We start from the raw sequence: 27,814 nt of genomic DNA on the forward strand, positions 1-27,814 counted from the left end.
TACACCTCGTACACACGTGGCTCCGCTCCATACACCTCGTACACACGCAGCTCCACTCCGTACACCTCGTACAAATGCGGCTCCGCTCAGTACACCTCTTACACACGCAGCTCTGCACCGTACATCCCGTACAGACACACCTCCGCTCCATACACCTCGTACACAACTACGCTCCATACACCTCATACACACACAGCTCCGCTCCGTACACCTCGTACACACACGGCTCCGCTCCGTGCACCTTGTACACACACGGCTCCGCTCTGTACACCTCGTTCACACACGGCTCCGCTCCGTACACCTCATACACACACGGCCCAGCTCCGCACACCTCGTACACACACGGCTCCGCTCCGAACACCTCGTACACACACGGCTCCGCTCCGTACACCTCGTACACACACGTCTCCGCTCTATACACATCGTACACACACGGCTCTGCTACATCCACCCTGCAAACCCTCCTGACCCCTCTTAGAATCTTTCCCTCATCTAGCACCATGACAACCAGCACAGCAGAGTCCTGCATACACTGAGGCCCCTGATCATGTGACCCCTGACTCCTCCCCTCCTGTGACCTCATCACAGGTCCTGTGCGCACAGAACAGCCATATATGTGGTGTGCGGCTCTGCAGGTGGAGGTAGGTGCTGGAGATTCCCCATTACTGGGCAGTAACCCCTTCATTCCTGGAGATAGGATCATAGAATGGTAAAGTTGGAAGGAACCACCCCTGGGCCATCTGGTCCAACCCCCTGCTCAAAGCAAGAGAGATATCTGTCCAGCCTCTGTTTGAAGAATTCCATTGGAGAACTCATCACCTTCTCGTGGCAGCCTGTTCCACTCATTGATCACCCTCAGTGTCAAAAAGTTTTTCTTACATTTACTCTATTTCTTCTTCCTTTCAGTTTCATCCCATTGCTTCTCGTGTTTCCATGTGTAAATGAAAATAAGAATCCCTCTACAGTGTGACATTGTTCAGATATTTGTAGACAGCTATTAAGTCTCCTCTCAGTCTTCTTTTTTGGAAGCTAAACATTCCCAGATCCTTTTAACCGTTCCTCATAGAACATACGTTGCAGTCCACTCACCACCCTGGTAGCTCTTCTCTGAACTTGCTCCAGTTTTTCATTGTCATTTTTAAAATGTGGTGTACAGGACGAGACACCGCATTCCAGATGAGGCCTGACCAAGTAGGAGTAGAGGGGGATAATTACTTCACGTGATCTAGACTCTATGCTTCTGTTAATACATCCTAGAACTGTTTGCCTTTTTTGCTGCTGCATCACACTGTTGACTCTTGTGCAGCCTGTGATCTATTAGTACTCAAGTCTTTTTCACACGTTCTGTTGCTTAGTTCTATTCCTCCCATTCTGTAGATGTAATTTTTGTTTTTCTTCCCCAGATATAGAATCTTGCATTTCTCCCTATTAAATACCATTCAATTAGTCGCTGCCCATTGTTTCAGCTCATATAGATCTTTCTGAACCCTTTCTGTTTCTTCTCAAGTGTTAGCTATCCCTCCTAGCTTTGCATCATCTGCAAATTTGATTTGTTTACCTTCAATTCCCTTATTTAGATCATTTATAAAATGTTGAACTACACTGGTGTCAGTACACTGTGGTAACCCCCTTGAAACACTCTTCCAATTGGATGCGCAATCATTTATTACCACTCTTTGAGTACGGTCACTGAGCCAGTTATGAATCCACCTAACCATAGCCTTGTCAATCCCATACTTGGTCGTTTTTTCAACAAGGGTAGTATGAGATGCTACCACATTTCCTTGATCCACCCTGTCAGTGATTCCATCATAGAAGGAAATTTAGATTAGTCTGCCATGATATGTTTGTTACAAACCCATTCTGGTTACTTACTGTATTCTTATGAAAGTACTTTCATACATGCCGTTTAATAATTTGTTCAAAGATCTTTCCTACTATAAGCTCAGTGTCTGTAATTTTCTGGCTCCATCTTCTTTCCTCTTTTTGAATATCACGACAACATTTTCTCTTCTCCAATCTTCTGGGATTTCTCTTGTTCTCCAAAATATTTAGAATTGAAAGCCCTCAGTGGTTGATACCTTTTAATGGCTAACTGAAAAGATGGTAACAAATTGCAAGCTTTCGAGACTACACAGGTCTCTTCATCAGGCATAGACTAAAGCAAATTCTGAAGAATCACATATTTATACACAACACAGCACAGAACTGTCATTATGGGAGAGTGATAAGTGATAAACAGTTGTGTCCATAAATATTGGAAAGTTCCTAGATTAGGAGTGAATCTTTTGTTGTCCTCTGATTGGGGTCTGGTTCTTTTATGATGACCCCACATGGTCTGAAGTGCAAATTCCTTAATTGATGTAAAAAGACATAAATCCATGCAACACATTAATTCCTGCACTAAGTGTGTCAAATGTCGTTTTTAAGTTTATACTCCCAGATTCTCCTGTCTCTCTGAGATTTGAAGCTACCTTTCAATACCAGTAATTTCAGGTCCATGGTGCTATGATCGGGCTTATAAAAATGTTTGGCCACAGGTAGATCCATTCTTTTTTCTTTTATTGTATGGCGGTGAGAATTTATCCTTGTTCTCAGTTTTTGCCCTGTCTCCCCAACATACAGACCCCCAGTTGGACATTTAGTACAAATAATTAAGTACACCACATTAGAAGTGACGCAGCTGAAAGTACCTGGTATCTTGTAGTCCTGATGTGAATTGGGGATCTTTATCTTGTCCATGGTCATTATAAATGGACAGGTTTTATATTTTTTCTGGTTGCAAGGAAAGGTACCTGCAGCTGTTGGAGAGGACAGGGAGCTTCTGACAATGATGCTTCTTAGATTTTGGGGCTGCCTAAAACACAGTAGTGGGGGGTCTTGAAAAATGGATTGTAAGTAGGCTCGGGTTGTGAGAGCCGTGGCGAGTTTGTGCATTAGCGTTTCACAGCGTCGGACTGGAGCATCTTGGGCCCACCAGTAAAAATCATTCTTGTGGCCCACTATGTAGCTACATAGAAATAAATACAAGACCAATTGTGCGGTAAAACATGCTAATATCAGTGTATAATATAAGGTAGTGCATGTCTTAATGATATAGCAGGGGTTGGGGTAGCCCCCTCATAGAATATAATGTAGCCCCCCTCATAGAATATAACATACCCCCCTCATAGAATATATTGTAGCCCTCTCATAGAATATAGTGCAGCCCTCATATAATATAATGTATCCCCCTCATAGAATATATTGTAGCCCCTTCATAGAATATAATCCAGCCCTCATAATATAATGCAGCCCCCTTCATAGAATATAATGTAGCCCCCCCTAATAGAGTATAATGCAGCGCCCTTATATGGTATAATGTAGCCCTCCCCATATAATATAATGTAGCCCCCCTAATATAGCATAAAGCAACCCCCCATAGAGTATAATGCTGCCCCCTCAGGGTATAATGCAGCCACCTGATAGGGTATAATGCAGTCCCCCATTGAATATAATGCAGCCCCCTCATAGGGTATAATGCAGCCCCCCATAGAATATAATGCAGCCCCCTGATATACTATAATGCAGCCCCCCATATAATATAATGTAGCCCACACAAAGTATAATGTAGCCCCCTTGGAAGGTATAATGCAGCTCCCACATAGGGTATAATGCAGCCATCCATAGAATATAATGTAGCCCCTTCAAATTATATAATTCAGCCTCCCATAGAATATAATGCTGCCCCCCTCATAGGGTATAATGTAGCCCCCAAATAATGTATAATGCAGCCCCCCATAGAATATAATATAGCCCCCCTCATAGGGTTTAATGCAGCCCCCATAGAATATAATGTAGCCCCCCTCATAGGGCATAATGTAACCACCCTCATATAGTATAATGCAGCCCCCCATAGAATATAATGCAGCCCCCCTCATATAGTATCATGCAGCCTCCCATAGAATACAATGTAGCCCCCACATAGAATGTAATGTAGCCCCCATATAGGGTATAATGCAGTCCTTTCATAGAATAAAATAAAAATCAGAAAAACCGAGCCTGCAGTAAGTTGGCATACATGCCGCACATAAACGCATGTTCACATTGACCAATAAGCATACAAAACCTACAAGAAACAAAATGAGTAAAAAACCCTGCTATAACTGAATAAGTAAAAAGCAAGTGCATTTAAATAACACAGGGTCCTTAGTAATACTGTTTTTGATCGAAAATAGCATAAAAGCCATTCCACCATCGTCAACGTGCCCTGATCGGGACGGTCCTACGCTGTCTAATATCAAAAACCTTACCATGTGTCAGAGTTGACCTCAGTGTGTGAATAAGGGCAGACAAAATGATAGAATAGGGTATAATGCAGACCTGCTTACAGGGCTGGCGTTAGGGGCAGGCAGACCAGGCAGCTGCCTGGGGCCCCCACTCCCCCAGGGGCCCCCAGCTAGCGGCAAGTCACGCAGCCGCTATGGGGCCCCTGTGAGGCAGGGGGGCCCGCCTGCCGCCAGCGCCGACTCCCCCGCCGCATTGAACTATACAGGCGTCTGCCGGTACAGTTCAAAGCAATGATGGAGGAGAGAGCGTCACCTGACGCTCCCTCTCCCATCATTCCCCGCTCTGCCTCTGACACAGCGGGCGCGCGTCATCGCATACTCACTGCGTCCCAGGCAGTGCGGCGGCAGCCGCCGACACAGGAGCAGGAAGCAGCGCGGGCTCGGGGAGAGGTGAGGAGCTTGTGTTTTTTTTGTTGTTTTTTACTGGTCTGTGCAGCTATTCTCGGGAGGAGAGAGGCGGGGAGGGAAGGGGGGATGTGAGCTGTGCTGTATACTACTGGGGGCTCTGCTGTATACTACTGGGGGCTCTGCTGTATACTACTGTGGGCAGTGCTGTATACTACTGTGGGCAGTGCTGTATACTACTGTGGGCAGTGCTGTATACTGCTGTGGGCTCTGCTGTATACTACTGGGGGCTCTGCTGTATACCACTGTGGGCTCTGCTGTATACCACTGGGGGCTCTGCTGTATACTACTGGGGGCTCTGCTGTATACTACTGTGGGCTCTGCTGTATACTACTGGGGGCTCTGCTGTATACTACTGTGGGCTCTGCTGTATACTGCTGTGGGCTCTGCTGTAGACTACTGTGGGCTCTGCTGTATACTACTGTGGGCTGTGCTGTATACTACTGTTGGCTGTGCTGTATACTATATGGAGGACTATGGGAAGTGTATAATACTACAGTATATGGAGGACTATGGGGCACATTATATTATATGGAGGACTATGGGGTGTATTATACTAAACAAGCAAAATGCTGCATATTCATTGGGTGATTGGATTGTTTATGCCGGAATAAAAATCATTGTTCTCAACAGCACATCGCCGGTGTAAACTGTAGATGTGCTGCTGATAACATGATACTGTATGGTGATCTGTTAGTGATCTATTAGTGATCGTTCTGTCCCCTTCATTCTTTCTCAGACGGTGGAAAGAGGCCGGGAAACAAGCATCCAACAACTTCAGTATTGTCGATCACACTCGTTTAGCGGCCTGAGATCAGCGCATGTAAATACAACCGAAATGCTTCTGTATGATGTGCAATATGTTAGCATTTGGGGCCCCATTTTAAACTTTGCCTAGGGCCCCACTTTGCCTAAAACCGGCCCTGCCTGCTTAGAATATAAAGTAGCTCCCTCATTGGGAATAATGTAGTCCCCCCCCCCCCCCCCCGTGAGGGCATGGGGAGCAGTCAATATTCATTTCTATTTAGCAGCGGGCACAGGCTCTAGCCGCAGCATCCGGCTTCTGCCTCCTGTCACCCGCTGCTTGACTGCTTGTGCCAGGCGGGCCCCTCTGACTCATGGGCCCCATAGCAGCTGCGTGATGATCTATTAGTGACACACCCCTCGGGCAGCGGGGGGCAGTCTGACCCTGGCGGTTTATGTTCAGACCAATTGTCACGGACGTCTGCATGAGCCCTAAAGCATGCAGCGTGAGCCAGGGGTACACTACTTGCACTCATCTCCCACTTTGCCTATTGTCATCCTTTCAATACCGGGCGATGTTGATTGATGTGTAAGGTGAATGTCAGCCAAATCTCTAGTCTATTTGATCCTCCGCAACTCTTCTGTAGTTTCCAGAGTTGCACTGGGTCCTATAGTTAGATGATCATCTTGTCACAATAGGTCATTACGACCTTACATGTTCAGTGCAGTTTTTTATGCTAGAAAGGCTTGAGGACACATGGTGACATCATGATCACATGACCATATGTCCTGAACGGATGGAAATTTCTCCTTTGGAGCCCTTGGTTGTGCCAAAGCATTCACAGTCTAAAAAGTATTTGTCTATAGCAATAACGTGCCATATTGGCATTAACTATGCATCTAGTGGTTGTTGCGTTCACATGACATCATTTTGACACTGAAATGGAAGAGATGCCTTGATAAAATGTCTAAATCATGTTCCAGTCAATACAAACAAGAGAGAATAGATGTTCTTCAGATCATGAATACATCTTTACTTTTCATCTCTTCATATGTTCCCCTTATTATCTCCAGTAATTGTATTATTTCATGGGATTAGTTATGATGTTACATTGGTTTATCTTCTTCCTATTCAGGTCCCTACAATATCAGATTCTCTCAGCTGAGATCTTCTATATAAGAAAAATTTCCTAATTGACTCACCAAGGATGCATAGAAACAGGGACAAGATGGCGGAGAGGATATTACACCTCACCCTAGAGATCCTCTTCCGGCTTACTGGAGAGGTGAGAGATTCTGATGATGACACATTACATCATTCTTATCTATGGGAATAACAGATGGACAGAACTGGAGAGGTGAGGACTCTGGAAATGTCTGTAGTGAGATTTATTAATGTGTTTTTCCATAACCAGGATTACACCGTAGTGAAGAAGACCTCTAGTGAGCGCTGTCAGGCCCCTGTGTCTGAGGGATGGGGAAGAACTCTGAGCCCAATCATGGGGCTTCCACCTCACCCCCCGATACATGAGGACATTGATGGCCAGAAGATCCTAGAACTCATCTACAAGATGATTGAGCTGCTGACTGGAGAGGTGACATTACTGGGAATGATGGGACATTATACAGTAATGCTATGATTGGGTCAGGGTGATGATTGTGTCATTGTACGTATCAGGTTACTATAAGGTGTCAAGATGTTACAGTCTCTTTCTCCATGGAGGAGTGGGAGTATTTAGAAGGACACAAAGATCTGTACAATGACGTCATGATGGAGGCTCCCCAGCCCCTCACATCACCAGGTAATAGACATTACTATTTATTTGTTGTAGTGAAGCTTGTCCTAAAAATATTAACCTGTTTGTAAAAAAACAATATTGTATTTGCTATATACGAGGTCTTCCTGATCAGCCTATTTTGGGACAGTCAGTATACAAATAGCAAGGTGGCCTACAGTTGCCAATCTGGTTGACTAGTTCCCCTTTTAAACTTCCCCCTGACATCCTGTTGTCACACTTGCTAGTGGTGCACGTTGTTTGTAAACCCACTGTGCCACAGAGCTAGACCTACCTAGAAAGGAGCGTATCTAAGCAGCTACCTGGTATTTGCTGGAGCTTGTGATGGTGGAGACAGACTGGGCTGCAGGTAGCCACCAGGGACTACTCCTAGGCAGGAGCCGGTACTTCAGATGCCCCACTTTTTCACCTTCATTATAAAATTACGTTTTCTGGAAGGCCCTCCTCCTCTCCGCTTTCCTCAAATACACCTTATTAACCTCTTCCTGTGCACCCCTTAGCCTACTCTGATTTTCTGCTGATGGGTCTAGTACCATATCCCTCTCCACCTTCTCCAAGGTTTCTATTATTTCCCTATCTTCTAGCTTAGATTTCGACCTACACCTGGAAATCTCTCGAAACAAGAGTCCCCTTAGGACCGCTTCCATAGCATCCCACACACTCGACTATCTGCACTCCCTTCATTAATCTGCCAATACTTCTCCAATTCTTCCTTTATAGTATTCATATTGATATATTCCAGCCATACCGGGTTCAACTTCCACCCAATTGCCTTCCCAATCTTCCCCCCTATCCGTCTAATGGACAATTCTATGGGCTTATGATCCTAAATCACCCTTGGGAGGTATTCCACTCCACAGACCAGTTGTGTCATTAGCTCATTTCCCAGTGCCATATCTATTCGTGAGAGAGACCCATGCGTTGCAGAATAACAAGAGTAGCATAGCGCATTCACATTTCTCACTCAGCACAGGTCCATCATTCCAATCTCTTTAATATAATTCCCAAATGCCATCAATTTCCTAATACTTTTACCTGCACTCTGTTTATGTCTATCCCACCCCTCATCTTTAACATTATTGAAATCATCAGTGATCTGTAATGGTAATCCCGTACCTCGCTTAAATAATTCCATAACCTCACATAACGTTTTCCCCCTGTATGGCGGTGGTATGTACATAGCTACTATACATAGTGATTGCCCATAAATTTTACAAACAACAAAAATATACTGTCCTTCACAATCAACATGGCTTTCAATTTCTTCAAATGGCGTTGACGCTAGGGTTGAGCGACTTTTATTTTTATAGGATCGGGTCGGGTTTCACGAAACCCGACTTTCTCAAAAGTCGGGTCGAGTGAAATCGGCCGATCCTATAAAAAAGTCGGGGTCAGGGTCGGCCGAAACGCGAAACCCAATGCAGTGCAATGGGATACTATGGTTCCCAGGGTCTGAAGGAGAGGAAACTCTCCTTCAGGCCCTGGGATCCATATTTAAGTGTAAAATAAAGAATTAAAATAAAAAATATTGATATACTCACCTCTCCGACGCAGCCTGGACATCGCCGCTGGTAACCGGCATCTTCCGTTCCTAAGAATGGCGCTTGAAAGACCTTTCGATAACGTCACGGCTTGTGATTGGTCGCGGCGGCCCATGTGACCGCTCAGCGACCAATCACAAGCCGTGACGTAATTCTCTCAGGTCCTAAATTCCTCATTCTAGGAATTTAGGCCATGAGAATTACGTCACGGCTTGTGATTGGTCGCTGAGCGGTCACGTGGGCCGCCACGACCAATCACAAAGCCGTGACGTCATCTAAGGCCCTTCACGCACTCATTCTTAAGAAGGAAGGCTGCCGGAAAGAAGCAGGGCGCGTACGAGGGTGAGTATATACCTAATAGGAATATACTCACCCTCGGCTTCTTTCCGGCAGCCTTCCTTCTTAAGAATGAGCGCGTGAAGGGCCTTAGATAACGTCACGGCTTTGTGATTGGTTGCGGCGGCCCACGTGACCGCTCAGCTACCAATCACAAGCCGTGACGTAATTCTCATGGCCTAAATTCCTAGAATGAGGAATTTAGGACCTGAGAGAATTACGTCACGGCTTGTGATTGGTCGCTGAGCGGTCACGTGGGCCGCCGCGACCAATCACAAGCCGTGACGTTATCGAAAGGTCTTTCAAGCGCCATTCTTAGGAACGGAAGATGCCAGTTACCAGCGGCGATGTCCAGGCTGCGTCGGAGAGGTGAGTATATCAATATTTTTTATTTTAATTCTTTATTTTACACTTAAATGTGGATTCCGATACCGAGTTCCGATATCGCAAACATATCGGAACTCGGTATCGGAATTCCGATACCAGATTCAGAAGATCGCCGACCTCATGGCCGACCCCACACAGGGGTCGGGCCGGGTTTCATGAAACCCGACTTTGCCAAAAGTCGGCGACTTCTGAAAATGGTTGACCCGTTTCGGTCAACCCTAGTTGACGCTCCTATAAAGAAAGAGACCCCTCTAGCATATGAAGAATACGTGGAATGATATGCTCTCCCAGTCCACCTCCTCTTCAACACCTCCACCTTTTCCCGTAGTAAATGAGTCTCCTGGAGGCATAGAACATCCGGTCTCCTCTTCCTAGCATATTCCATGATCGCCGTTCTTCGTGTTCCCTCTGACAGTCCTCTTACATTCCAACTAAGGATTTTAATTCTATCACCCATCATACAATTCTATACATGCAAGTTCCTGACCCTTGAAAATATCTTGCAGCTCTCCGTATGCAATAAAACTCTTCCCTAAACAATTAACCCCTCCCCCCATATACAGTAACCCAACAAACCATAACAGTTCTCCCGTTGTATTTTTCCCTCTCTTACCAGAGAGTGGGTACTCCAACGTCTAGCTACCCTATAAACGTTACCTCTTAACCACTATCTATCTAAAACTCCTCCACATCGCCACCGCGTATGCATATAGACATTTATTATTACAATCAGTCCTTCCATAGTCCATAACAATTAATATGCAGGAACCAGAAACTTCCATATAACAGCACCATCTTTTAGTTTCTCCTTGTCAAAAAACAACACGACACAGTACGGCATTTCGCTCCGCTGACTTCACTCCTCCCTTATCCGCCTGGAGTCACTTGTTGTGAAGCCATTTTGCGGCCTCCTCCGGTGTTTGGAAAAAATGCATTGTTCCCAGGGTCACAACCCTGAACTTTGCCAGGGCAGCACATCTCTGCAAACATTGAGTGTGAGACTTCAGCCTTTCAGAAAGTTGGTCTTCCAGCACACTCTCTCTCTTCTCCACTGCCCCCACTCTGGTATCAGTTTTATTTATGGCTGCCTTCATGCTGGACATTTCTTCTTTAATACCATTGACTCTCTTTGTAAGGGTTGATAGTGCAGTCTTACAAAATCTAACCAGGTCATATACATCCTTCAATGTGGGCTCCCCTATAACAGGCACCTCAGTGTCTTCCTGCACCACACTCTCCTTTTCCCACCGTTCATCCTCACCCTTTAACCCCTCCTGTACCGAATCAGCCTCTGAGTCTTCCTTCTCCTCAGTCTCCCCCTCTCCCCCTTTAGCCACCACCTTTGCTGCTCTTTCCTGCCTTGTAAACTTCTTCAGTTTGGCTGCTATCTCCAGTCTCCGTGCGTAGGAGGCATTTGCAGCGTCTGCCTTCTCAGCTGCCTCCACACTCTTGGCGCCAACTTCAGCATGGCTCCCAGCTCCTGTCCTCGCGTCCTGCTGGTGTCTCCTCACCATGACCTCAGGTCACCACAGCACCACAGCACAGCGTGTCGGGGGTCTGCCTAAACTCCCTACCACCACCAGCACAGATTGGTATCAACACTCTGGAGGGACTTTGAACAGGATAAATGAAGCAATGCAGCGGAGAGGTCACAGGAGCCGTCCACTCACATTAAGTGCTAGGCCACGCCCCTCAGTGATGACTTTAACAACTTCAGGTAGGTCCTTACCTTCAACGGATTACACTCTCAGCGGATTCTGAAGGCATTGATCCGGAACTTGGTATCGATCAACCATGGCCTGTTGTACGAAATTTTCCGCCGAGCCTGAGTCAAGAAAGGCTGTTTCGTTGAATTAGATTCCTCCTCAAGACACAGAAATGTTCAAAGTCATGGATGAAGAGTCTCCTCTCTCACCTAGCGAAGGTTCCCCCACAAGTCCCAGGTTTAGGACTTTAGACCTTTTAGGACAGTTATGAATAAAGTGCCCGCTCTACCGAAGCACACTCTTTTGACACGACCACTTTCTTGTTGCCACTCTTCCAACCCAACACAATCGACCTTCAAGGTTTCGCAAGGACAGCTTTTTCTGGAGGGTGAGGAAAGAGTCGTCTCTGGAAAGACAGTCAGACACGACACAACAGTTTTTTTTCATGCGTCATCTCTTTGGTCAGCTCCTAAAATCTGAGGTCGATCCGGATTGCCAGTGAGATTAGTTGATCTAGAGAGGCTGGGATGTCATGTCCAGCCAACTCATTCTTGATTCTTCTGGATAATCCTTCCTAAAAGGCAGCTACCAAAGATTGTTTCTTCCATCCAAGTTCAGTTCGGAAGATAAGGTGCGGTACCAGACGGCATATTGGTTGACGGACAATTCTCCCTGATTTGGTCTGAGCAGGGAAGATGCAGTGGAGGAAGCACGACCAGGTTCATCAAAGACTTTTCGGAAGGCCACCAAGAAGACCTGTAGGTCCATGGTCACAGGATACCCTCTCTCTCACAAGGGGTTAATCTATGCTAGGACTTCTCCTGCAAGGTGGGACATCAAGAACCCCACTTTAATCCAATCAGTTGGGAACTGTTGTGCCAAAAGCTCATAGTGCAGGGAGCACTGGTTCAAGAATTCATGATATTGCTTCGGATCTCCACTGAATCATGGAGGAGCCAATAAGCGAAGATTAGCTCCTGGGGTATAGATCGCAGGCCTAGTAGACTCGCCCATAGCTGTGGCAACTTGATCAGCAGCGGAAGAAGCAGCCGTGGTCTGAGCATCCAAGCAGATATTTTTGGTCCTTAGATGTTACAAAATATTTCTTGCTGATCACACTGATGTGAGAGCTCTTGGTACAGGTCTGAGTCATGGAGGCTCTTGGGATCAGGAGAATCCATAGCCTGAACAAAATGTTGTGCTCGCAGGTGGCGCACGTGATTCGTGGACCCACTGTGCCACATAGTGAGACGTACCTGGACAGGGGCATAGCTAAGTGGCTACCTGGATTTGCTGGAGCTCCTCATGGTGGAGACAGACTGGCAGCAGGTAGCCGTAAGATACCACTCCTAAGCAGTTGCCGATACTACAGCTGTCGATCCCAGGGGTCAGGTTCGCTGACATGGGGAGACGTGACCAAGGTCACTGACAAGCAGGAAACGACTGATGGACCGTATGGACATCTTGAATATTTAAGATATGCTCTTGTTCACACACAAAGTTATAAGGAAACAGTTCTGGAGCTGGCTGCACTAGGACCAGTGACTACGGATACAGGACTGGCCACCCCGGGGCTAGGAGATAGGATATAGGTAATGCTGACACGAGTTTAGGATTAGGATACCGTCAAAGCGGTCACAGAAACACGGACAACACATAATTTCTACTGCGTCTACAGAGATCCAGTTAGAAAATGATGAAGGGCAGTTTTGTGCCAAAAATTGCTGGGCGTACAAATTTGCCTCATCCACCATGAGGTTTACAAAATCCTCAGAGAAAATACTTTGGAAAAATCTATTTCTGTTAGGCCAGTAGAGTCAAATTGGATTCAAGATTGCGCCGCAAAATCAGGAATCTGTGTCTGATAATCTTCAGGTGGTGAGGTCCATGCGGGGTCAGTAACGGTGAGCACTTGTTCATTTTCTGTCCTGGGTCAAAAATTAAAGGAAGCTGGCATCCTCTAACTCACTGTCCATGTCAGAAGCAAGGAAAGCATATGGCTCCTCCGCTAAATACAGTGTTTGGGACAAGCAGGACGACATCTTTACATGTATGCGGTGTTTGTGTGTTTATGAACCAAATTTTATTCAGGTGTGTGTGTGAGTGTTGGCGTAAACTTTTTTTACTTAGAAGAGACAAAAAAGAGAAAAGATAAAGAAAAAGATAACAATAAAATAAGAATATAAAAATTTGGTAAAATAAAAAAGAAACTTACTTAAAGAACAACAGTAAAAATAAAATTACTGAATGCCTGCAGCTATCTAACACTAACCCTCACTCTATTCAGTAAAAAATACTGTAGTTGTCACCGATTACTACAGTATATTTTGACTGTACCTAATCTTGTCCTATCAACTTAAGTCAATTATTTTTTTCCAGAGAAAACAGCAACTGAAGTTTGATCAGACATGCCTGTTTTTTACTAAATTTTGTAAAAAATCCTGAAGTAGACACAGATTACTACAGTATATTTTTACTGTCCCTAAGCTAGTCCTACCAAGTATTCAAAATTATTTTTTATTCAATTCATTGCCTGAAACACTGAAAACACTGTGATTGGCTGTTCAGAATTATATAGCTAATCGCAGATATTGTAGTCCCGGGGGGCGTCAAAGCCTCCCCGTGACGATGAGCCCAGGTGCCCTGCTGTTAGAAACTGGTCACGGTGCCGCATTTTAGCCATGAGGTACCCCGTATGTCCAAGGTCGGTAAATAGTTACCAACCACGATGTACTGGGTACATTCAAGGTCCGGAAGGGGTTAAAGTACATGACTGCCCACCAAATGATGTTAGAAAATACAAAACTGCACTCTGGAATGTTAAAAATGGTAAATCTAGAAAATTGGAACTGCATTACTGCCATTGAAAATAGGTAAGTGCTGCATTATGTACATATGGAATTTTAGAAAACTGAAACTGCAATATTGCTATAGGACAGCGATGGCGAACCTTTTAGAGGCTGAGTGCCCAAACTGCAATCCAAAACCTACTTATTTATCGCAAAGTGTCAACTAAGAAATTGAATCTGAATACTGATGTTTTAGATTAGAAAACCATCTTGTACATTAGCTCGCTATAGAGTCTATAGCAGTGATGGCGAACCTTTTAGAGACAGGGTGCCGAAACGGCAACCCAAAACCCACTTATTTATCAGAAAGTGCCAATACTGCAATTTAACATCACATAACAGAACACCTGCAAAATACTCCCCCTTACACACACATTACCCCTCTGCCAAATGTGTATACATAGACACACACAATACCTCTCTGTAAAATATTTACAAACACACACTGCCCCTCTGCAAAATAGAGTGCCCTGGAACTTTTCAACCTTTTCCCACATATCATGCTTCGAACATAAAGATACCAAATGTAAATTTTTGGTGAAGAATCAACAAGTGGAACACAATTGTGAAGTTGAATGAAATTTATTGCTTATTTTACATTTTTGTGGAAATTTAAAAACTGAAAAGTGGGGAGTGCAACATTATTCGGCCCCTTTACTTTCAATGTGGCAAACTAACTCCAGAAGTTTATTGTGGATCTCTGAATGATCCAATGTTGTCCTAAATGCCTAATGATGATAAATATAATCCACCTGTGTGTAATCAAGTCTTCGTATAAATGCAAATGCTCTGTGATAGTCTCAGGATTCTGTTTGAAGCACAGAGAGCATCATGAAGACCAAGGAACACAACAGGCAGGTCCGTGATACTGTTGTGGAGAAGTTTAAAGCCGGATTTGGATACAAAATGATTTCCAAAACTTTAAACATCCCAAGGAGCACTGTGCAAGCGATCATATTAAAATGGAAGGAGTATCATACCACTGCAAATCTACCAAGACCCGGCCGTCCCTCTAAACTTTCATCTCAAACAAGGAGAAGACTGATCAGAGAGGCAGCCAAGAGGCCCATGATCACTCTGGATGAACTGCAGAGATCTACAGCTGAGGTGGGACAGTCTGTCCATAGGACAACAATCAGTCGTACACTGCACAAATCTGGCCTTTATGGAAGAGTGGCAAGAAGAAAGCCATTTAAAGATATCCATAAAAAGTGTCGCTTAAAGGTTGCAACAAGCCACCTGGGAGACACACCCACACACAGATACACACACTCCCTCTGAATAAAGCAGCCCCCATCCCACCTCTCTCAAAACTAAACTTAATACATTTAATGTCCAGCTCCCTCTGGAACTATTACCAGTGCATGCCCGTACTGTCTTCTCTTTGGCCCCAGCTGCAATGTTGCATGTTGGACCTGGGGCTTACAGCATCGCCAGGGAGGCACGTAGATCACCAGGGGAACACAGGTATCACCGGGAGTTGTCACAATCCATTTTTGGATTTGTGGCAGATCTTGTTTCTTTAATTTAAATCTTTTTTCCTTTCAGGCCATCGGGAGTTAATGTCAGTTTCTCCCCGCTGACCTGCTGCTGTAATTGCATTGCTGCTGGGTCAGCTGATGTGGGTGGTGACCACTCCCACCATCCTTTAAAAGTTTACCTGATGCATCAGCTGACTGTCAGTGTTAGAGTAATCTGCAGTGACCAATCTGGAGTAAAGGCGCTCTCTGGGTGCAGTGGTGCTTCAGCTGAATACTTTGATCTGGTGACTTTATCCTGCTGTGCGGTGCTTTGCAGCAGAAAGCTAAGTGTTGTATTTTTTTCATCTTCCCAGTGTCTGTCCCTTCCCTGAGTTTTTTACCTGCAGTGTTGCGGCTAGTGTCCGTCACCCGCCAGTCCACTAGCTATGGCAGTTATAGGTGACATTTAGGGAAGAGGTATCCTGACGTCAGCAGGGGGAAGGACCTGCATAGGGTGTAGGCGAGATCAGGGACAGGCTCAGGTCAGAGCTCAGGAGTTGACCATCCCTGATTCCCGAGTGTCAGGGCCTTCCTCTCCCCTATTCCATCGGCGTTGTGCTGTTGTGCCGTTTGGTAACTGATCAACCGTTGAGTCAAGTCACACTGGGTCAGTCACTCCGTGACATTAACACCGACCGCACATTTTTTTTCTGGTGAGCCATGGATCAAATGTAGACCTTTGCCCAACTGCTCCAAACCCTCAACGATGTGCTTAAGGAGCTGCGTGGTGAGGTGGTGTAGCAACTGCAGCAGTTGTTATGGTTCTGGGCCTCGCTTCAGATGCAGGCTCAACCAGAACCTAAGGTATCTCTCCCTGACAGGTTTTCTGGAGGAAGAGATACATTTTTGGTGTTTCAGGAAGCCTACAAGTTATACTTCAGGCTCCGCCCTCGTTCATCAGGGACTGAGGAACAATGGGTGGGAATCATAGTATCCGTTCTCCCTGCCGACCGATTCACCATCTCTACGGTCGGCGGCTGAGTTTTTCCTGTGTTTCTTACCTCCAGTGGTGCGGCTAGTGTCCGTCACCCACCAGTGCACTAGCTAGAGCAGTTATAGGTGACATTTGGGGACGAGGTATCCTGACGTGTTAGGTGAGATCAGGGACAGGCTCAGGTCAGAGCTCAGAAGGTGACCATCCCTGATTCCCTATTATCAGGGCCTTCCTCTCCCCTATTCTATTGGCGTTGTGTTGTTGTGCCGTTTGGTGACCGACCAACCGTTGGGTCGTGTCACACTGGATCAGTCACTCCGTGACAGGGGTGGCACGAAGATCACAGGGGGCACATAGCTGGGAGGGACAGAGATCACAGGGGGAACAGAGATCACATGGAAGCACAAATATCACAGGGGTATACATAGCATGGGGGCACAGGGATCACAGGGGGGCGCAAAGTGGGTAGCCACAGAGATCACAGGGGTTCACATAGCTGGGGAGCACAGAGATCACAGGGGTGTATAACTGAAGGGCACAGATTTCACAGGGCATATAGTTGGGGGCAGGGAGATCACAGGGAACAGATCAGGGGGGGGGCACATAGCTGGGACACAGAAATCACAGGGGGCCCATAGCTGGGGGGCACAGAGATCACAGGGGACATATAGCTATGAGGCACAGAGATCACAAGGTAGGCACATAGCTCTGGCCACAGAGATCACAGGGGGCACAGAGATCACGTGGGGGAACATAGCTCGGGGCACAGAGATCACAGGGGGCATATATCTGGGGGTAGAGAGAGAGATCACGGGGGGCACAGAGATCATATTGGGGCACATAGCTAGGGGCACAGAGATCACAGAGGCACATAGCTGAGGGGCACAAATCACCATCAGAAAGGTACAGAGCTGCGGGCACAGTGCTGCCAGCACAGAGATTGCTCTGGACTCTCTGGCAGCAGATCCTCTTCCGGGACAGGAGGACGGCAGTCATTGGGCGCTAACCCTGCGCACCCCGATGCCGTCATCTTTCATGTGCAGGCAGCATTCTGTAATAAAAGCTGCATACCATGCACATTGCGGACTCCAGGGACCTGCCTGCGGGCCGCATGAAAAGTCACCATCCCTGGTTTAAATGTATTAGCATCTAAAAAGACGCAAATACATTTGAACAGCGGAAAGGAGTGGAGTGTGTGTGGCGGCATGTCTGGCATGTGTGCCCACAGAGAGGCATAGGTTCGCCAACACTGGTCTATAGCAAAGAGCTTGTAAGCCCTGCACTCCAAGCCTAAGATACCAGCCACCGATTGCAGTGGAGGTCTGTTCTTGAGAGTGGAGAGGATTTGAATCAAAAGTAAAATTGCAACGTTGTTTGTTTTGACAACCTCTTTACAATTGTAGCCCTTTATCATGATGAAAATAACCCTTTAAGCCAGGGATGTCAAACTCAAATACACAGAGGGCCAAAGTTAAAAGCTTGCACAAAGTCACTGGCCAACCTTGATATTTGTTAAAAAAATGTCTACAATTGACGAAGTCATTCCTTATCAAATAAAATGATTAACTTTTGGAATTATAGTGGAATAATATAATGTTATGTAACAGCCGTAAAAAGCATATGGCTCAATGGCATAACTGAAATATATAAAGGATACTGTATAATAGCCCCACATAGTGCTCCAAATTGTATAATGTGCTCACATAGTGCTCCTTACTATATAAAGGTGCTCCATACTGTAAATGGCCCCACATGATGCTCCCTATTGTATAGTGGCCCGACATCATGCTACATACTGTATAATGGCCCCACATTTTGCTCCATACTGTATAATGGCCCCACATAGTGCTCCATGTTTGTATAGTGGCCAACATGATGCTCCACACTGTATAATGGCCCCACATAGTGCTCCATATTGTATAATGGCCCAACATAGTGCTCTATACTGTATAATGGCCCCTTACAATGCTCCATACTGTATTATGTCCCCAGATAGTGCTCCATACTGTATAATGGTGCCACATAATTCTCCATACTGTATAATGTGCCCACTTAGTGCTCCCTGCTGTATAGTGGCCCAACAGGAAGCTCCACACTATGTAATGGCCCCACATAGTGCTCCATATTGTATAATGGCCACAGATGATGCTGCATAATGTACAATGGCCTCACATTAAAAAAAAAAAATACTACTCGCCATTGCCCATTCCAACACTGATCTGGTCTCTTCATATATCACAATCCTACCTGTGGGCATGCGCACCATCTCATCTGCAATAGTGCCGCCACTCTCCTCAGCTTATGTGCCATCCCCTACTCAGCACGCGCGCAGACTGATGGGATGGCGCACGGCCTGATGTGATGATATGCGGCCTGATGGGACGGCGTGCAGTATAATGGGATGGTGCGCGTGCAGAGGAGAGTGGTCTCGGTGCTAGTGACGAGGAAGATGGAGAGTGATGGCAATGCTATTTTTGAGGAGCTGGCACGCGTGCCCACCGGGAGAGCTCTGTGTGCCCCCTCTGGCATGCATGCTATAGGTTCGCCACCACTGCTATAGGAAATTTACAGTAAAAAGAAGGTACTTCACGCATAAATTGCCCACTGTGTATGAGCCCAACTGCCACTGTCAAGGTGTACCTATTTTCAAAGTAATGCAGTTCCAATTTTCTAGATTTACCATTCTTAACATTACAGAGTGCAGCTTTGTATTTCCTTAGAATTGTTGTGTTAGCTGGCACCTGTTCACATGAGTTTGGATGTGCTGGTCAGTTTTTCTGTTTGAAATTATCTTTTTACTTTTGTTTGTTGTGTTTATCAATAGGCTAGATGTAACAGGAGAGGTGGAGCCGCTGTGCCATGGTCCGAGGAGAGCCTGGAGGAGGGTAACAAGGTGAACATCTGACTCTTCAATAGAGCCCCTGATGGTGGGGTTAGACTTGGCTTCAAATGGACATCAGGTGCTCCACCAGGACAGACCATGGGCACACGGCAGCTGACCCTTAAGTTGCAGGAAGCTGAAGCAGCCTAGGAGAGGAGCTGGTACAGGCAGGAACACAGGAACAGCAGGTGCTGGCAGTAATGACAAGTATGCAGGCAGGTACTGGTTGGTGCCTGCTGGTATACTCGCAGGCAATGGAAGATGCAGTCTGAATCCCCACAGCTGAAGATTCCTTCAATAATAAGTGTCTCAAAGCCATTGGCAGTGGACAATATAAGACGGCACGCACTATCCCTTTAAGAGAGAGCTTGTGTGCCCTAAGCACAGTGCCCGGGAATCTGCGAGCTGTGTGCAGCCCCTGAGTAGCAGCAGCAGGAGGAGGAAGTGTGGGCCGCAGCGGTGAGTAAGTCGACGTCCCTGCCGGGAGAGAAGGGAAGCCTGCGGGGATGCCAGGGCTACACTAGGTTTGCCACATTAGGCTACTTTCACACATAAGGTTTTTGCCGTCAGGCACAATTCGGTGAATTTTTTTAAAAAAAGGATCCATTTTTTTCTCCTGTCGGATCCGTATTTTTTCTCATATAGTGTAGTATTAGCGCCGGATTGCACCTGATGGCCTAACGTTTCATTTGTTTTTTGCCGGATCCATCAAAAGGTTCCGGCAGCCTGAGAAAACGTCCAGAGGAACTTTTTTCTGTCCGGCGGAAAACGGCACAGCGACTGATCAGGCGAAAAACGTATGAAACGTGAGGTGAAATGACCGAATCCGGTGACCGTATCCAGTTTTTTTTACACAAATCATGCATTTTCTATTCTGGAATCTCTCTCTCACAGATCCAGCAGAAAAACGGATCCATCGCATCAATTTTTCAATATTTGCAACAAATCCGTTTTTTTTAGAAAATTCGCCGGATCATACCTGAAGGCAAAAAACTGATGTGTGAAAGTAGCCTTAGTCCTCCATAGACGTGAAAGTTAGCTGAGTTTGTCAATTTCAGTGGGACCAACTGACTATGTAATGTGTATGGTGGCCTCTCAATTCTCTCCTCACAGATGATATTGAAGAAGAAAAGGATCAGACAGTTGGAATTTAAACACCCGATCCTTTTGTTTTCAGAGGATATAAGTTCTTCTCTACCCATTGTAAATACTACTTCCAACTTGTTAGATACATATTTCTCTGTTGTGACCCTCTCCTAAATAAGACAAGCACATTGGAAACGAATACTCTATGGATAGGACTAGTATTTTGTTCCACAAAACCACTTGACATACAGTAATGGTCAAAAGTTTGTACTTCTAGATTAAACTACTTGAAAGAATGCGAAGAGTGTCATAACAGTAAAAGGGGTCCAAAATGCTGCTATTTCCTGATCATGGACACATTACTTTCTGCAGTTGCTATAGTCAGTGGCATGTAATCAAATTAAGATGTTCTGCAAATTTTTTTCAATTTTTCATCATTTGTTTATCATTATCATGTCTACCAGTCCTGCGCTTTTCATAATTCCACAATTTTTCCTTATTGGTCTTGCAATTTCATGGTTAAGGAGTGTATAATTGTATAAAAATTACATGATGAATATGTACGTCATGGTGCCATAAAGGGGTTAAGCACCAAATTTTGTTGAATGCATTGCAATTTGTATGTACATTTTTATTTAGACATGTCATCATAAAATTGATATAACATCAAGGATTACATTATTTAAAGCTGAAAGAAAGACTTAATTTTATTTTTATGTCTTCAGATTTTAAAGTTGAGGATCATGGGATCACAGAAAATACATATGAAGCACATGTTGTTATCCCAACTATGTCCTCGTCTCTTTCTATGAAAAATCTGTCATCTAATCTTTTACCACAGCTCATATCTTCTGATTCACTACAGACTATTCCACAAAGCCAAAGTCATAGAAAGGATATTGAACAACAAAAAGCTCACGCAGTGGAGAAACCATTTTCATGTTCAGATTGTGGGAGATTCTACACTAGGAAATCTAATCTTGTTGACCATCAAAAAACTCACAGAGGGCAGAAGCCATATTCATGTTCAGAATGTGGAAAATGTTATAATAAGAAATCAAGTCTCATTAGACATGAGAGATTTCACACAGGAAATATGCAATATTTATGTTCAGAATGTGGGAAATGTTTTACCCAGAAATCAGACCTTGATGCGCATCAGAGAAGTCACACAGGGGAGAAGCCATATTCATGTTCAGAATGTGGAAAATGTTATAATAAGAAATCAAGTCTCATTAGACATGAGAGATTTCACACAGGAAATATGCCATGTTTATGTTCAGAATGTGGGAAATGTTTTACCCAGAAATCAGACCTTGATGTGCATCAGAGAAGTCACACAGGGGAGAAGCCATATTCATGTTCAGAATGTGGGAAATGTTTTATCCAGAAATCACACCTTGTTAAACATTTCAGTATTCACACAGGGGAGAAACAGTTTTCATGTTCAGAATGTGACAAAAGTTATAATGTTAAATTACATCTAGTTGCGCATCAGAGAACTCACACAGGGGAGAAGCCATTTTTGTGCTCAGAATGTGGGAAATATTTTAATCAGAAATTTCATCTTGTTAGACATCAAAGAAGTCACGCAGGGGAGAAGCCATATTCATGTTCAGAATGTGGAACATGTTTTAACCAGAAATTACATCTTGTTAGACATCACAAAAGTCACATGGGGGCAAGCCTTATTCATGTTTAGAATGTGGGAAATGTTTTAAACAGAAGTTATATCTTGTTAGACATCAGAGACAGCGCACAGGTAAGAAGCCATTTTCATGTTCAGAATGTGGTAAAAGTTATAATATGAAATCACATCTTCTTACACATCAGATAACTAATACAGATATGAAGCCATTTTTATGTTAAGAAAATTATATACTTAGAAGACCAGTCTTGTTGCTCTCAAAGTGTTATGTAGGGACAAAACCATATTTACATCTTGAATGTAGGAAACATTTTGTCAGGAAAAACATCTCCTTAAACATCAAAGAAGTAGCTATTTTCTTATTACTTGAATATGACAAAAAAATATAAGTATGTGCAACAGTTACAATCAAATGAATTCACATGTCATACATCAGAAATTAAGATATCTAGAGCTCTAAATTATTGTTAAAAATATATCTAATTATTAGTGATGCGCGAACGTGCTCAGATATCGTGTTGTCCAAGCATGCTTGGGGGTTATCCGGGTAGCTCTGGTGTGCTCGAATATGTTCAAGTCCCCACGGCTGCATGATTTGTGGCTGATAGACACCAAAATCGACAAGCCACAGCCTCAAAATCTTAATGATTTAGAGATGATCTGACTGCTGTGCTTGCCAACAAGGGTTTTGCCATCAAGTATTAAGTCTTGTTTGCCAGAGGGAACAAATACTTATTTGTCACTTCAAAATGCAAATAAATGTATATAATTTATACAATGTGATTTTCTGGATTTTATTTTTGATATTCTATCTCTCAATGTTAAAATTAACCTACCCTTAAAATTATAGACTGTTCATGGCTTTGTCAGTGGGAAAACTTTCAAAATCAGCAAGGGATCAAATACTTATTTCCTCCACTGTACATGCATCTTCAAACTTGTTTCAAATGATTAATAAATGTTCGATTTGTAGTACAGGCTGGTGTTTGGGCTTTTTTTTTTCTTTAGATGTTACGACATTTACTCATGAACTATGGAGCTGAGTCAGCCATATTGTGCATAAATAGTAAAGGTAAAATTACACTATAGATTTTGGATGACATTTTTTAGTTCACTTGTTTTTTCTGGAAATCACTTACGATATGGTAAATAACATTACCCTTAATGAATCATGGAGACAGGGTAGAGAGTCTTCTATAATCACTGTAGTGTCAGAAACAACATAGTTCCCTTTGCTGTACCTTGACTTTGTTACTTCAATGTATTTGAGAGCTATGAAAACAGTGTAGCTGGCTCCATACTTTCATCTCTGGAGGTCGGAGCTGGACGGAAGTATTCTCATCTCAGCCATGAAATGCCAAATTCTCTTACCTGCTTCAAAGTTGCAGTCACATTTGAGGCCAAATGTCAAGACTCTTGATTTATATCCAGCTAGTAATTTAAATTTGCAACCTTTCCATCCTCTGATGAGATACAATGATTTGCTTGGACCAGTGCTTCTTAAAGTGTGAAGCTGGTTGTTATGACTGCCAAAGCGCACACACACCTGGTAACGTACAAACCAGGGAGACAAGTACCTGAACCTGACAGGTCCCTGTTCGGACAAGGAAAAGCCCTTCTCTGACCCTGGTCTCTCCCTGCCTGACTGCGGAGGTTGGCACCCTAAGATAAATGGCACCTCATTCGACAGCAGCTTATCCCGAATGTCCTCAGCAGATCCCAGGATCTCCAGAGCAGCAGTTCCCTAAGGAATAAAGGAATCACACACAAAACAAATGCAATCAACACAAACTACAGCAAAGTGAATGAATCCAACAAAGTCTAACACCAGTAGGGGAAAGTATTTAAGGCTGCACCCAAAAGGTGATAGGACAGACAAACAGTAAATGGAATACATCAGTTACCAAAATCCGACAGAACCAAAGATAACAGAACTAACACATCCAAAGAAATGGTGTATCTGTTGTGGCTTAGCGGAAAGAGATGCCAACCACAGAACACAGAATCAAGGGTTCAAATCCAGAAGTATGACACCAGGGGAAGCTGGGAGGTAGGTATTAGAGAAGCGACAATGTTAAGGTTATTAAATGAATAGGTGGACTGCAGTACCAAGTCAGGATATCAAACTTAGGATTCTTTAGTTTGGAAAGACAAAGAGTTGGGGTAGAGATGAGTGAAATACTTTGCACAAACTCAGTCCAGGTTTCAGTGCTCTCTGGCTTGTGGACAAGAGCTGCACACTTTTCCTGACCTTCTGGGATCCTGGGCAAGGCTGAGTTCACACTTGCGAGTGTAATGCAAGAAACTTGCGCGAGTCTATCGCATCAATACCCGGCACTGCCGTGTTCTGGGACATAGTGCGCGGGCGCATGCACAGTAATGCTTTTTGGCTTTCCCAGCAGTTGGGCAAAGCATACTGCGCATGCTCGAGCGAAGATTGCTTTGCACACGTGCGAACTATGGAGGACAAATACTCTAATTCTTGAACATATTGTGGACAACAGGGACAGGTGGAGTGGAGAAATGGAGATGAAACGCCGCCCATTGGACCGGAAAAAAAGGCATTTACATATCCCGCCAATTTGAGGTGACAGGTTTCTTTTAAATGCTTAGGAAGCCTTTGAAGGTGTTTTTTGTCAATTATTCTAATTTACTGAGATAATGACTTTTGGGTTTTCGTTGGCTTTAAGCCATAATCATCAACATAAACAGAAATAAACAATTGAAATAGACCACTTGTAATGTATATAGTATATGAGTTTCACTTTTTGTATTGAAGAACAGAAATAAATTAACTTTTTGATTAGATTCTAATTTTGTGAGAAGCACCTGTATGTCCTAAGATGAACAGCTATAGGATCTGGGAATGTTTAGCTTGCAAAAAATAAGGCTAAGGCCGGTTTCACACGTCAGTGGCTCCGGTACGTGAGGTGACAGTTTCCTCACGTACCGGAGCCACTGACACACGTAGACACATTGAAATCAATGCATCTGTGTGTTCGTGGGAGCGCACGGATTACACGGACCCATTAAAGTCACGTCCGTGTGCCGTGCAGGAGACAGCGCTACAGTAAGCGCTGTCCCCCCCACATGGTACTGAAGCCGCCATTCATATCTTCTCTGCAGCAGCGTTTGCTGTAGAGGAGATATGAATAATCCTTTTTTTTTTTTTTCTCGTGTTTAACATAAAGATCCCTGTCCCCACCCCCCTCCCACCACCTGTGCGCCCGCCCGCTGTTATTAAAATACTCACCCACCTCCCTCGCAGTGTCCTGTCCTGGCCTGTTATGATCCGGTGACCCTGGAGCCGCATGAGACTATCTCTGGAGTAGGTGGTACCTGTACTGACCGCAATCCTAATACTGACACCGCAACTAGAAGTAGCCGTGGGATGTTCCTAACATGGCCTAGACACCTCGACACAGCCGGAGGACTAAATACCCCTAAAGATGGAAATGGGAAATTCTATCTTGCCTCAGAGCAGCCCCCCACAAATATTGACTGTGAGTTTAAGAGGAAATACGTACACAGGCAGAAAAAAAACAGAATTTAGCAAAAGAGGCACTTCTAGCTAAACAGAAAAGGATAGGACAGAGTTCTAAGCGGTCAGTATTAAAACTCTAGAAAAATCCACAGCAGAATATACTATATTCTACATCTAACTAAAGACATAGAATGTATATCTGCATCTCCAGAGAATCCAGCATGACAGAAAAATCCAAACAAAGTCTAAGCTGGACAAAAACACAATAGATTGCACTGCACATAAAAGCACACAGCATGCGAGCTACAGAGAACAAAAAACCAGACACTTATCTTAGCTGAAATGATAGCAGGGCAAGAGGAGCCAGACAGAGATGCAATCCCTCCAAGATACAATGGACAACTGGCAGGGATTGAAGGATCCTACACACCTAAATACCTAATAGAGCTGCAATAAGCAGAAACACCTGCCCTGGCTTACAATCCAGAGACCACTGCACTACCACTAACAACCACCGGAGGGAGCCCAAGAGCAGAATTCACAACACTGGCCGCAGCTTCTCCTGTATGCGGTCACGTGGGGCTGCCCATTACAGAAATGAATATGCGGCCCCACCCTTATGGGAGGTGGAGCCGCATATTCATGACTGTAATCGGCGGCCCCACGTGACCGCTCATACAGTAGAAGGTGCGGCCAGGACAGGAAGCAGCGTCAGGGAGGGAGCCGGATGAGTATTTTAATAACAGCGGGCGGGCGCACAGGGGGTGGGGACAGGGATCTTAATGTTAAACACGAGAAACAAAAAAAAAAAAAGGATTATTCATATCTTCTCTACAGCAAACGCTGCTGCAAAGAAGATATGAATGGCGGCTTCAGCACCACGTGGGGGGGACAGCGCTTATCTCTAGCGCTGTCTCCTGCACGGTGCGTGTGGTTCCCAGTCGGCACACGTGTGCCGCACGTGTGCCACACTGATGTGCCACAGAAACGCACGGGCACACGGATAATTCCGGTACCGATTTTTCCGGTACCGGAATTATCTGGATGTGTGAGACTGGCCTAAGAGGAGGCTTAATAGCTGTCTACAAATATCTGAAAGGATGTCACAGCATAGAGGGTTCATTCTTATTCTCATTTGCACATGGAAACACGAGAAGCAATAGGATGAAACTGAAAGAGAGAAGATACAGATTAGATATTAGAAAACACTTTTTGACAGTGAGGGTGATCAATGAGTGGAAGAGCTCCGCTCTGTACACACACAGCTCCTTTCCATACACCTCGTTCACACATGGCTCCGCTCTGTACACCTTGTACACACACGGCTCCACTCACCTCGTACACATGCGGCTCCGCGCCATACACCTCGTACACATGCAGCTCCGCTCCATACACCTCGTACACACACACGGCTCTGCTCCGTACACCTTGTACACATGCGGCTTCGCTCCGTACACCTCGTAGACAAGTGGCTATGCTCCGTACACTTCATACACGGCTCCGCTCAGTACACCTCGAACACACACGGCTCTGCTCCGTACACCTCGTACACACACAGCTCCGCTCCATACACCTCGTACACACACAGCTCCGCTCCATACACCTTGTACACACGCAGCTTTGCTACATCCACCCTGTAAACCTCTCCTGACCCCACACATAATCTTCCCCTCATCCAACACCATGACACAAGCACAATGAAACTGAAAGGGAGAAGATACAGATTAGATATTAGAAAACACTTTTTGACAGTGAGGGTGATCAATGATTGGAAGAGGCTGCCACGAGAGGTGGTGAGTTCTCCTTCAATGGAAGTCTTCAAACAGAGGCTGGAGAGACATCTGTCTGTGATGATTTAGTGAATCCTGCTTTGAGCAGGGGGTTGGACATGAAGACCCTGGAGGTCCCTTCCAACTCTAACATTCTATAATTCTAAACACTGAGCTCTTCTCTGAACGAGTTGTACACATACAGCTCTGCTCTGTACACACATGGCTCCGCTCTGCACACCTCGTACACACACGGTTCCGCTACGTACACACAGCTCTGCTCCGTACACCTCGTACACACGCGGCTGTTAAGTCCTTCTCAGTCCCTGGCTTACTAGAGGTAGGGATCCGAGTGAAATGACACGCAGCACAAAAGGTTGTGTGTTCATAGACAGGGATA

General features: G+C 44.9%; 1 protein-coding gene across 2 annotated transcripts; it reads left to right on the forward strand.

Annotated features, from left to right (window-relative positions):
- Positions 1-585: 585 nt before the first annotated feature.
- LOC143766155 (uncharacterized) lies at positions 586-23,130 on the forward strand. 2 transcript variants are annotated; one of them, XM_077253621.1, is made up of 5 exons: positions 586-641; positions 6,614-6,763; positions 6,893-7,072; positions 7,156-7,279; positions 21,239-23,130. In XM_077253621.1, exons 2-5 carry the CDS (start codon positions 6,686-6,688, stop codon positions 22,213-22,215), a joined length of 1,359 nt encoding a protein of 452 aa, XP_077109736.1. In that variant the 5' UTR covers positions 586-641; positions 6,614-6,685; the 3' UTR covers positions 22,216-23,130. The 2 variants fall into 2 exon arrangements, with proteins under 2 accessions (XP_077109736.1, XP_077109735.1); XM_077253620.1 differs by lacking the exon at positions 586-641 and adding an exon at positions 5,471-5,556.
- The last annotated feature ends 4,684 nt before the right edge of the window (positions 23,131-27,814 follow it).

This window comes from Ranitomeya variabilis, chromosome 4 (genome assembly GCF_051348905.1).
Source record: "Ranitomeya variabilis isolate aRanVar5 chromosome 4, aRanVar5.hap1, whole genome shotgun sequence".
Classification (NCBI taxonomy): Eukaryota; Metazoa; Chordata; class Amphibia; order Anura; family Dendrobatidae; genus Ranitomeya; species Ranitomeya variabilis.

Coding starts and splice junctions, on each gene's coding strand:
- LOC143766155 (XM_077253621.1), top strand. CDS start 6,686: ATGCATAGAAACAGGGACAAGATGGCGGAGAGGATATTACACCTCACC. Junction 6,764..6,892: donor TCTTCCGGCTTACTGGAGAG/GTGAGAGATTCT, acceptor TTCCATAACCAG/GATTACACCGTAGTGAAGAA. Junction 7,280..21,238: donor CCAGCCCCTCACATCACCAG/GTAATAGACATT, acceptor TTATGTCTTCAG/ATTTTAAAGTTGAGGATCAT.